Source organism: Microtus oregoni, unplaced genomic scaffold (genome assembly GCF_018167655.1).
Source record: "Microtus oregoni isolate MIOR12 unplaced genomic scaffold, Mior012 000087F_ref0000451, whole genome shotgun sequence".
Lineage (NCBI taxonomy): Eukaryota > Metazoa > Chordata > Mammalia > Rodentia > Cricetidae > Microtus > Microtus oregoni.
In genome coordinates, this window is record NW_024544554.1 from 1,169,149 (window position 1) to 1,182,301 (window position 13,153).

General features: G+C 36.8%; 1 protein-coding gene across 1 annotated transcript in view; it reads left to right on the top strand.

The window, feature by feature from the left end:
- Nucleotides 1–13,153, top strand: part of LOC121442191 (collagen alpha-1(III) chain) — a 35,814-nt gene that overhangs the window by 1,680 nt on the left and 20,981 nt on the right. Inside the window, exons 2-8 of the mRNA XM_041643647.1 lie at nt 7,320–7,519; nt 7,770–7,820; nt 8,226–8,339; nt 9,626–9,703; nt 11,273–11,326; nt 11,822–11,875; nt 12,556–12,609. Of these exons, the coding sequence (XP_041499581.1) occupies nt 7,320–7,519; nt 7,770–7,820; nt 8,226–8,339; nt 9,626–9,703; nt 11,273–11,326; nt 11,822–11,875; nt 12,556–12,609 (605 nt within the window). The remainder of the gene's footprint in view (nt 1–7,319; nt 7,520–7,769; nt 7,821–8,225; nt 8,340–9,625; nt 9,704–11,272; nt 11,327–11,821; nt 11,876–12,555; nt 12,610–13,153) is intronic.

The following is a 13,153-nucleotide window of genomic DNA, read 5'->3' on the forward strand; positions in this document are numbered from 1 at the left end:
CCCCATCCTGCCCTCCTGGAAGATGCAACAATCCCCATGTCTTCGCTAGAAAACTAAAAGACAGAGCCCAAAAGGAATGCTAATTCCCCAGCGTCCCAATAGAGATCTTTGGATGTCTGGGAGGAGAATCACAGAATTTTAATTTTTGAAAAGACTGTGCTCATTATATGAATATAAAAAATAGCGTAGGTGCAATGAGTATGCTTCTTTGCAGTCTGACATAACCATCTTAACGTCTTCGCTAGCTCACTTTCTTCAGCCCTTGTGCTATGGCCATGAAGACAATGAAAGGGATTTAAGAGTGTGCAATACACATTCTTTATAGGTTTTTAGTGAAGGTTCTCCTGGATCTTTGGGGAGGTTACAGTCGGTGATGGCTATTCAGCACACAGGGAATATTCACAGAACTCTAATGGGGTATCGCCTATGTTCTTTAGAAACCTCAGAAGGAGCACAGAGCTGCAGGACAGTAACTTGCAATCTACTCATGGGAGTTTTCAGGAGTATAAAACATGTCTCCAAAAGGAATTTTGGTCTCTATACAAATCTGTGCGAGTCTTAACTTTATTCATGCATCTTATGCCAGCTGTGGAAAAACCAGGTCTGTTTTATATTTCCTGTGGTTTAGAAGGGTGCCAGATTTTTAAGTGCTAAATCACGCCACCTAGTGGCTGGCAGAAGGGACACCATTTACAGAACCAGTGCCAACATGACTGCTGCATCACAGGACTGGTATTTTAGAATAAGGTGTGTGTGTGTGTGTGTGTGTGTGTGTGTGTGTGTGTAAATCTCATTCTATATATATGTATATATGTGCATATGTGCTTATGAATTTTAAAAATTCTACACTGCTTTCATAAGTTAAAGAAAAGTAGATAAGATGTTGCCAGACATACAAACAAACTGGTGGTGATATAAGACGTTTGGAAAAGTGAGTGTTAAGGGTATAGACATTTTCCAGCAGGCATGGTGGCACAGTCTTGCAATCCCAGTTCTTTCCAGCTAGGCATGGTGGCACAGTCTTGCAATCCCAGTTCTTTCCAGCTAGGCATGGTGGAACAGTCTTGTCATCCCTGTTCTTTGGGCAGTTGAGGGTAGAGGAATACTAGCCCAAAGTCTGCCGTGTCTACAGAGTGAGGTCAAGGTCAGCCTGGGAACAAACGTGAAACTGTCTCAAAATAACAAATTTAAAGAAGGCTGGGGATGCATGGCCCCTAGTTCCAATCTCCAGTATGGCCAGAGAAAATCTATAGGTGTATTGAAATCAATAGTATGACCTTTAAACATATTTTCTCTACTCATGGACTGATATCATCCTTGTTTAATATCAGAATTTTGCTGGTTATGGATCCATAGATAGATGCTAATAATATTGCTTTCTTAGGGCAGGGACATAAGCTATTTTAATTAAATCTCCTCTAATGTTGAACCTTCTACACTTTGCTATGCTGGTAATGTCACAAAACTTAGCTATGAACTATTAACTGATTTGGAATTTCAAAACTGTAAGTGAACTTTGAGAATGAATTCTTATTTCATGTTTTGTGAGTCTATTTCCCTTTATGTTTAAAAGGAAAGTTATAGCTAATATTAACAGTTAAATTTTCTCTGGTTTGTGTTATCCTAAATATTAAACATACCAAACCACTGGATTAAATGTTTTGTAAAGTCATTGGAAATAACTGTAGCTCTTACAAGAGAAAATACATTGTTAGAACATTGTTAATTATGTACATATCTCAATATCAGTCGTGTAGTGAATAGTGTGTTGGTATAGGTTAGAAACAGGAAAGGACAGGGTTAATACTCAGAAATTTGAAGAAATGTTAAATGGTTTAAGGAAAAAACACACACTTTTAGTGTCTGCATTTTCTTATTTTTTGTAACTATTTGTCAATAAAAGAGAGATTCCAAATTTTAAATTGTTCCAGAAAATATATTTATAAAAGTTTTTTTAAGGTAGTCTTTTTTTTTTTCTATTTAGTACTCAACTTTTAACAGATTAATCTGGTTTACTGGGCAAAAGACCCAGAAGCTAAGGGCTTAACAAGAAATTACCATCCCTTCTGTGAACATGTACACTACAAGCGAATAAAGGACTATTATTGACACACACTTTCGTGGTTTCAATTTGTGACCCCTCGCATTTCCTCAGCAGCTCCACAGTGCTCAGCCTGAGGGCTGAGACATCGTGCTTAGGTCTAGGATGAAGCCTGAGTCTTAGAGAAGCAACCCAGTCTTTTCGAACCATGCTGGAAGAGAGGAGAGCAGCGCTTTAAGGAATTCAGACCCTTGAGTTGGTGCCTTGCCCAGAGATTTCTTCTTAAAAGGATTTGTCTCGAACTGTAGTGGACGTTCAATGAGAGCTAGCTCTTTGGAAAGGCCTGTGTCACATCATACCCACAGGCTCAGGCCAGCCTGAGTGGGAACTCAGAAAAGACTGCCACCTACCGAGGTTCTGTAGTGTCCACTGAAGGTGATGCTCTGCTGTGCAGAGTTCCTATGTAGTTCTTTTACTTATATGACGTAAGTGATATCTCCACCTTGAGTCCATTAAACTGCATTGCTTGCAAGTCAGCTGGGAAGATGAAAGATAAGCTTGCCTTTGCTGGACCTGGGGGACACTTGGAAAACTCGAGTTCCATCGCAGATTCCTGGAAATGTGGATGCCCTGATTCGTATAAAATGTTTCATTCTGTTCCTTAGGGGGATAAGTTTGGCGTCATTGATTTACAGGTTAGCAGAGAAGTCCCGTTGTATTTTTCTTCATACAAAATTTTTAACAGGGGAAACTTTGCCTGTCAGGAAGGCAGTGGAAACTCTGAGTTAGCTTTGATCAGCACTCATTTGTAACTGCAGTTTGGAGAGTTGCACTAACCGCTAGCAGCTCTGTCTGTGCCTAAGAAAAACACAGCCCCAGTGGATGCCTTTCAGATTATCTAATCAAAGCCTCGCTTTTTCCACGACTGAGGTCAAGCCCTGCCGCTTCCAATGGAATCTGAATGAGCAAAATGGAAAGTTCAAACGGGAAGAATCCTAAAATTGTCCCCCAAAAGTGAGGTTAGACACAAGTAATCCCGAAAACCCTTAACAGTTAAATTCACTTTGAAAATTAACATTGAGAGATGCCTTTTCCAGTAACATATTTGCCAGACGTTTCTCTTTTGTTTGTTATTGTAGAGGCAGACAGACTGTTTCTTAAAGAAACACTCTGTGGTGTTCCACAGAACTTATAAATCCTTATTTATTCAAAGGAGACTTGTGAGCAAGCTAATGCATGCGAAGCATGTAGTAACTATATTTTCTGAATATTAGTGCTTTAGGCAATGTAAATACATCTATGCCCTGGAAGCAGAAACCTTATGTTTACTTCTACCTGTCTTTCTGCCTGGCTTTCACCAGTTCATCTTGCTGGTGGTCTGGATGCCAGCAGGGTGGCCTTGGAAATACAAATCTTTTTCATAAGGTCAAGAGAAATAAACAAGTAGGACTCAGCTCCAGATGGTATCTTCCCATTTCAAGATTAGAGAGAAAGGACATTTTGCAGACCACTGTGATTCCTTAAAATGTCTGCCGTCGTCCTCCTGAGGGAACGGAGTTTACAAACCATGTGGGACAGGGAACTGCTCTCCATCCGACACTGTCTTTGAAAGCAGAAAGGAAATAGAATAAAGCCATTAATAGAGTACCAGCCTTCAGAAAAGCATCCTAGATTCAAATCTGATTTTTTTTTTCATTATTTAGTCTAGGACATTACTTGGTTTGTCTCAGGCTCTTTGCCTGTGTGGAGGATTGCCACAGCGTTTAGCTGATAGGTCCTCTGCAAGCAAAAGAGAACCGTAAGATCAATATAAAGCATCAGGTACAGAAGTGCACAGCTGCATTCCCAACAGCCAGCTGCAGAGACCCACATTTCTAGCAGGTTCGTTGCAGTGATGCATACCTGTGCCTCCATTCCCAGCAGTCTGAAAACTCAGATCAAAAACTGTGATGTCATGGCTGGCTTGGCTTACAAGTGGAGACCATTGATTCTAAAGAAAACAAAATGAGGTCAGCTGCTCAAGAATAGTGCCTAGAACACGAGCTTGGTCTAGCAATGGTTGTGTTTTCAGTTGTCAACTACCACTACCCTTTGGAAGAACCAAAAGTCCTTAGCCATGTAGCGCAAGGGGAGATTGCACAAAAGCCTGTACTCTCAAAATATAGAACTAAAGTTGTTATGGAGTAAGTTAAATATATTAAACATTTTCATGATCTGGCAGATTGCATTATAAATAAGAACAATATATAAATATTAAACAAATCAATAAGCAGGTCTATTCCAATGCTGCAAAGGGTGAAGCATTCCAGGAAGTGCCCATGCTTTACCATGACTTCCAGCTTTGATACTAAAGGCAGCTTCAGGAGAGTGTACTGAAGGCTTTCTGCTTTGGTAGATTATATGGCTAACGGTAGATGATCATGCGTGAGAGAGTAAATCAGAAGAAATTCGGAAGGCATCCTTTTCAGAGCAAATATGACGAAGAGACACAGGGTGGGAAGTGTTGTGTTCAGCCACAAAATCTACTTACAACTTTTCAGGCTCTGATTTTTTCAAGAAAGACAACTTTGCTTCAAATGAATAGGAAACAAATTATGGCAACAAATTAGATCCATTAACTCTTATATTTTTAGGCATTCCAACTTTCTCCTTTTATGTAGAACATGACTTTCTAAAAAAAAAAAAGTATGCTCTATCACTTTAAATGGTAGGAGCCCAAAAGTTGGCGTCACATTAAGAAAGGAGTGGTAGTTTCTAGAGGTGGAGGGCAGGAGGAAAACCACAGGCTGTGCACAATGGCTGTGCAGGGTGGATGCCAATGGGAGCTAACACCAAGAAATCCTGGTGTGTTAATGCACAGAAGGTCAACTTTTTATTGCTAGTATTACAACAAAACGTATAAAGTATACATTCTAAAAGTTAAGGAAAATGTTTTGAAACTTTTTACCGTAAATTGTAAATTTTTGAAGAAATAAATATGTTTAAGACTATTATTAAAAAATAGTAGTATTTCTAATAAAATTTGAAAACAAGAAGTCAAATAACAGTTTTCTATTATGTAGCCCTAGGTTTAACATGCTAATTTATAATTTTAAAGAGTCAATGTCATGCTTGTCTACTTGACAGCATTCAAAACAAATAATGAACACTATTTCTTCTGATGTGAGATTGGCCTCAATAGGGTTTTCACATGGGAGGATGAATGGGGGAGAAAGACTTTATGCCCAATTAAGAACATATGAAGCTATTTTAAAATATGAGGTACTTAAATCTAACTTTACCTGATATATTAATTTATGTTTAGCTTTGCATGAGTGTCCAATAGTTCCTTTTAATAACCTGCATGTTGTATTAAAGGTCAAAAGCTATTTCTGATCCAAGGGTAAGTTGCTGATGGAATAATTAGCACAATCTAACATTGTCTTCACAGGGTCAAGGTCAGGCAGTTTGACAGCCACATCTTCAGTGAGAATATCCCAAGTTAGAGCCAATCAGATAAGAATTTCTCGTCCATCTAATTGAGAGGAGTTGGGAAAGATTCATATGAAGAAAGGAGCACCCATGAAAAGATTTTAGTGATTTCGCTGAAAAGTCTTCCATCTCAACACTTGACATACTTTGTTTTTTACTGCCAACTGAACACAGTTCCTAAATACAAAACAGCAGTTCTAGGTGACACAAATAGGTTTAGTGATCGTCGCTTCATGCACCAAGACTATTAATTATATGAAAACCCACTTTGCCTTCTCTTGAATTACTTAAAAACAACAACATCACACAATCCTGAATCCTATATGCTGAGATAAACACTTGTATTCAGCTCTTATATTCTCTGAGAATAAAGATGCATTCCTCAAAGCTTTAGAAAGCCTATTTCCACCCACCCTTCACCCCCACCCCATCCTCATTCATCTGCTACAGACACAGGAGGAGTTGACACAACCTCGCTAAAAGAGAGATTTTTTTTTTATAATCTTTGTTCCCTATTGAAAATTTTAGTGGAACTGTCACTTTTGGTTTTTATTAGCTGTTAGATTGATAAATTGTGAAGACAGGAATGGGTCTCAACTTGCCTCATACAAGAAGCTTGAGCTGTTTCAAAAGATGATTAAAGCTGTCTTTGTACATATATGTAGAAGGTGAAGCAACCCCATAGTCTGCAGATAACAGCTACTCTGAAATTTCTCTTAATGGTAAAGTTTTAGATGATATATTATCTAAATATGAAGATAAGGAAAGAGAAATTTGCAAACAGGGCTACAGGAAAATAAAGCTTCACTGTCTGAAAAAATACAAAAGAACCCACAAGACCTTGCTTACATTCAAAATTGTTTGCAGATGTTTAGGACTTATTATTTATCCATTCGTGATTGGCAAACTGTCATAGCAGTTTTCAAGCTGAGCTTAGCCATACTACACAGCCAACACTTCAAGAATTGGGAGTGGGTTTTGTTCTGGCATCTCCTCAGTAGATTCACTGTGAATGGCTACTGAAATTTCAATTTCTTACATATAATTAAGAACCAACTCTAAAATTTTGGTTGAAGCCATTTCGTCTGCTGTAGTAAGCCACAAATACACATGGCCATGATTCATATTTTCCCTAGTCTTTCTACTTATTCATTGCCAATATTTGCTTTAAAGTTGCATTTTATTCTAGACATTTAGAAAACTCTTTATCTATAATATATATATATATATATACATATATATTATACTATGTCATATCATGTTGACCCACTAATGCCCAACAGAGCTAGCAGTGACATTGAACACACACTCAGCTTTGCTAGCTTTCCCAGAACAATCTGGAAGAGTTTTATGCTGCCAAGATTAGCTCAGTTTTCCCCCTGAATGTCTCAACTCGGTTAATATAATCCAGAAGGTCCCAGAGTTAGTAACAAAAATCATCCTTTTAGTACTGTCCCATCTGCCATTAAAGCAAAGAATAGCAATTAGGCAAAAATGCTTCTTTTCAGTTGTGTAATTAATGTACAAGTGTTTGCATGTTTGTGTTGTATCTACTGTTGCTAAGTTTTTCATATGAGAAGTAAAAACAATTGACTTTTAATGAAAATTGTGGTGCAACATTTTATTTTAATAAACAATACATTGGTACATGGCAATTACATAGAGGAAATATGATTTTTGATGAAAGGAAAAAATTGCTTCAAACTTTCTCAATCTTGACTGTACTCTGCCAATAGTTATGACTGAAAAATCACATTTTTTTTCAAAACATGAAAAATGCCATATGTTCTCCTCTTTCTTCCCGCAGATGAATCGGGATGCACCCACCTTGGTCAGACCTATGAGTCTAGAGATGTTTGGAAACCAGAGCCATGCCAAATATGTGTCTGCGACGCCGGATCTGTCCTCTGCGATGACATCATATGCGATGATGCTCCGCTAGACTGCCCCAACGTAGAGATCCCGTTTGGAGAATGTTGTCCAATATGCCCACAGCCTACCACACCTGTGAGTCTACAGAATGCATAAGGTCTTCAAAGACCACATCTTCAACATTCATATTAAACAAATAGATAGATAGCACCCATAGCAAAGAGGCCTGGAAGGAACTGCGAGCTATGTCTGTTAAGCAGGCTTACCGAGTGAATGATGTCATTTCTAAATGAAAGCAGGGGGCTGGGTGTAATGAGAATTAAGAAATAATTAAGAATACTGCCATAGTTTACATATATTAACCTATATCGTTTATACTTCATAGGCTCCTGCCCTTCCTGATGGCCATGGACCACGAGGCCCCAAGGGAGATCCAGTGAGTAACCATCTTCCCAAGGAGTAAAGTTAATGCTAATGACATTTCTAGGAAAGCCTGGTTTTCCTTGTCAAATTATTCCTGTATTCAAACTGAACTGCTACCATTCTGAATTTTCTTCTGTCCTATGTATTTGAAAATCATGATATATAGCAGTACTTGTCTGTTTTCCCAAACCTTACAAGTCTTCATCCCTTTGTCAGCTCAAAACACAAAATGTAGGTCAAGATACAAAGGAACATAATAAACTTCAGTTATCCATGAGACTTAGTTGGATATATACTTATCCCCATGGACAAATATCACAGTGATAATTCAATATAGCATGGAAGCAAATCCCTAATGATCATTTTAAATCACCCTATATTTTACTGGTTTCGTTTGTTTTTGTCTTATTTGTTTTAGGGCCCTCCTGGAATTCCTGGGAGAAATGGTGACCCCGGCAATCCAGGGCTACCAGGTCCCCCTGGCTCTCCTGGCTCTCCTGGAATCTGTCCATCATGTCCAAATGGCGGTCAGGTAAGAAATTACAGAATTAAAACCTCCTCTATATTTTATTTTATTTATGTGCTCTGCATTATATCTCAAGAGCAACTTTCATCCTCCAGTTTTATATATTTAACAAATTCTTATCTAGTGCTTCTATATGCTAAGAGCTTTAAAAGAATTCCACTGTCATCGTGCCAATATGATTGCTGCTACATCTTTCAAAAATGTCCCAACTTCTCAGCAAGTATATGACTTACTCATTATGTTTGATAGATAGACTATCAGCTCCTAAAATAAATAACTTACAAAATTTAAAAAGTGCTATAATTGCAGATTATTCCCTAATTCTTCTCCTAACACCAATGACAATGCCATTGGAGGCTTGAGCACTAAGCAGTTAACAGCTCCAAAAATGGCTTATCAACTTCAGATAAACAGAGTGGCCTGTGCTTCCGTGGCAGCTGAACAGAATTCAAGTCGTCAAGGCACATCATTCTCCTTCTGAGTCAGGGCTGCCAATCAGTCTGCACATAAAACCAATAATCAAGAATATAAACATTGCAAAGTTAAGTGGTACGGGTATAAGTGAACTCAGAAAACTACACAGATGTTTGTGATTCATGTAACTATTTTTCCAAAACAATTCAGGAGCAATGAGCATCATGGAAATCAAATAGAACATATCTAGACCTCGAACTTAAAGCAAGCTCTGAGCCATTCTGATATTTTTCCTTGTTTACAATGGTTCAGTGCTTAATTGTGAGGGGTTCAGCTCTTATTACATAAAATCAGAAACCATATATATATATATATAAAGCATATATAGTTGATTATGTATATGTACATATATACACATCATATATATGTGTATATAATTAAAATCAGTTTTATTGGCCTTTTGGGAAGTTTATTTTACTTCTCCATGTTTAGTTGGAGATTAAATACTTAGAGGTAATAACATCAATGTTCCTTTGTCCTTACATATTCAATTACTCTGTGTGTAATGCTATAACTATTGTATAGAAATAATGATTTCAGTGATAACATTGAACAAATGAGGGACAAATTGAAGTGGGAATTCTTCATTTAATACAGTTTGTTAAAATCTTCATACACTACTCAATAAATATTTCTGTAGCAAATACAATATTTAAAGTCATAGACAGACAATAAGCAGAAAAGACATCATATCTGGCATGCTGAAATCTATCAGCGAACAGTTCATTCTGCATACACTTACTCTAAATGCTTCGGAAAATAGCTATGACCTTTGTATTAATAGAATCTAATCTATGTACCTGATTTTTTTTCTACAGAATTATTCTCCCCAGTATGACTCCTACGATGTCAAGTCTGGAGTTGGAGGAGGAATGAGTGGCTATCCCGGACCACCTGTACGTACAAATGTTTCTGAGCATGTCCAAGTATCACCCAGCATTTGTTTCTTAACTCTTGAGTGATGTTCTTCCGGAAATACAACATTTTCATGGAATTGTAGAAAACGGCTCCTTAACTACCAAAGCTGGAAGAGAAACCATCAACATTGCTATGATTTTCTATACTAACTCATTTCCTTCTTGTGGCATTTTATGCCTTGCCAGTATTGTTAATTCTTCATGCCCACCTACATAAGGGCTCTCCCACCGTAACCTCATAGACTGTCTAATTGAAGGCAGCTTTGTTAAGGAGTGTTTCCACTTCTCATTTTCTCATCCAAGTTGCTCAGCATCCTCTTTTCATGCTTTACTTCACTGAATTTTTCATTCTAAAGGACAGTTTAAGTCATGAATGTTCAATATCACTTTTCATCTTTCCTCCAAGCTTTAAATCAAGTATGACTATTTTTAGAATCATTGATCTTTTATGTCCATCTATCCTAAAGAATACCTAATCACTTTGACTGTGAAGGCCTTTCCAAATGTAAATGGCCCAGAGTTTTAATAACAGAAAACAACAAGAATCATTCCAAGTTGGATTTGAATGTGGAATACTGTAATGACATATGCTGGAGATGCTTGCTCTTGAATCACTCTCAGGGAGAGGAATAATGTTGAAGCCCATAATTTACTGCAAATAACAGAAACATCACTGTAAATAAATACAATTTATTTGTGGCTTCTAAAGTTAAATAAAAAATTTTATCAATAGGTACAAAAGAACTGGTAAGGAGTATTATAATTGGCATATATGAATTTGAAAAATGTTGACCAATTAGATGTTTATGATGTTCTAAGTTTTGGGTATTTTTTTAATGTGGGAAAGTCACATGGAGAATTATTTTTATGAATATTGGTTATTACTACACTCAAGTTATAAATCCTCCTTCAATAAGGTACACAAACCTCAATAAAACTACCACGTATTGACATTCCAGAAAGATAAGTCAAAAACTTGTTGTCAGAATTTAGAAATAGTTTCTGAATGGTGATGACATCCATTTGCTTTAAGTCTTTAGTGGCCCATACCTTATGTTTACACCCAAGTCTTCACATCAACATGACGGTAACATATTAGTACAGTCATGAGGTTTGAAGCTGACTGACCTGCTTAAGTAAAAAACACTCATAAGATCTATAGTGTGAAGATATTTTCCACATGATGCTTAGGCAAAAGACAAGAAATTGTTTTCAACCGAGGGAGGTATTAATGAAACACTATAAAGCTTATCATATTTTCTACTGACTTTTCACCCTCTGAATTGCCTTTCTTAAGGGTTGAGGTTAAAATTTTTAACATTGATTCATAATCTGAATGACTCTCTAATTTCATCTGGAGTAAGGTTTTCATGCAAAACCCTTTTTGGAAATCTCATAGAATTAAGCATATCAAGGCTTGTTACCAGATAACAAGATATAGTTGTATATGTTTCAAAACACATTGGCATCATGTCTGAACACACATCACTCTGTGCAATGTGTTTCCCATTTATCTACTTGTGTTTATTGTTTAAATTTGCATTCAAGGGTCCCCCAGGCCCTGCAGGCCCCCCTGGCTCTTCTGGACATCCTGGCTCCCCTGTAAGTATAACGCCTACTGGTGTTTTTATCTTCATGAATATATAAATCAAATTAATATAGATATGGTTATAATCCATTTCAGCATGCACAGTCACAACTAAGTGAAGCTGCAACCAAGAAACATCATTTTAAATGTTACAATTTCATATTTAATGTACTCCCTAACAACTATTATCAATGAAAATTTTGATAAAGTTGAAATACATGTTTCACTTACAAACAATATGCCTTTGAGTTAAGAACCATTCAATTTCAATGAAATCATTATTTAATCCTGAAAAATATGTTTTAATCCTTCATAAACTGTAATGGAGTTCTTGACTAAATTCACTAATCATGACTTCTGACTATTCTCAAAGTATAAGCTTTTTATATGAAGCTCTTGCTACTTTATTTACATATATTACATAATGTGACAATGATGTCATAATTATTATTTAATAATAGAAATATTACATATTATTAAAATATATTTTCAATATTATTTTACTTTAGGGTTCTCCTGGATACCAAGGTCCCCCTGGGGAACCTGGTCAAGCTGGTCCTGCCGTAAGTAACACTTAGATTGCTGAACACATTGATAGTTCACTTCCCATATGAAATCTATCAATTCCTGAGTCATTCATGGCTATATCTAGAGTGCAGATTGCACACATGCTTGAATTTTTACATAATAACTTAGCATTTGGGGGTATTTGAGGTGAATCCAAAGATACTGGAGATTCTTAACTGATTAGCCATCAAAGTTATCCATTTCCTAGAGCTAACAAAGATCATCCATCTATCTAAGCAACTAAGGTTTCTGTAGACTCCCCTTGTGTCTATTCTGTCCCTGTGCCTATAGGCTTGCATACATCTGCATATAGTGAAGAAAAAGATCAAAGTCCTCCGGAATCATGTGCCACACAAACATACAGAAATTAAAATAAATTTTATGTTAATACAATATTTCAAAATATTGAGCAGTGTATTTATATTTTTGTATAGTCAATATCTTAAAATATACAAATGCATATACAAATAGAAACTTTTAGTATAAGATATAGATACATGATATCTAAAGTTTTTAGTAAATTTTAAACAACAGCAAAAATTAGATGTAATGAACATATAATATTAACTCAGTGTAATTTTCATGATGAGAGGCTCTAAAGGATGTTTCCCTCCAGATGCACTTAACATGCAGTGACAAAATGTTGAGCTTATCTGTTTCTATTTTCTCATTTTAGGGCCCTCCAGGACCTCCTGGTGCTATTGGTCCATCTGGCCCTGCTGGAAAGGATGTAAGTATTTATAGGTCAAAAAGGAATATAGTAAAATTCAACTTGAATGATAACCCATGTATCCTTCATGCCACTATAGAAAAGTCTTAGAAAAACTTGAAAGTCTTTATTCAAAAAAAATTTGTAGTTAGGTAGTGCTGGCACACACCTTTAATCTCAGCAATCTGGAGGCAGAGGCAGAGGCAGGCTGATCTCTATGACTTCAAGGTCAGTCTGGTCTACGGTGAGTTCCAGGACAATCAGGGCTATTACACAGAGAAGCCCTGTCTCAAAAAAAAAAAAAAAAATAAAAAAAATAAAAAAAAATAAAAAACCACAAAACACCCTAACAAATGTTTTCTGTCATTAATGGTAGTTAGTAGGATTCTCATAGCCTTTTATGCTGAATTTCCTAGCTTCTTAATTCCCTTTCTTAAGGGTGACGGCCAGCACTGACCAACAGTTCATATTGCTTCTAGGGTAGTTTCATGGAGAATCATGCTCTCTTGCTGAGATCCTCATCAGAAATCTTGCAACACTTCTACCTCTAAATCACCACGAGACG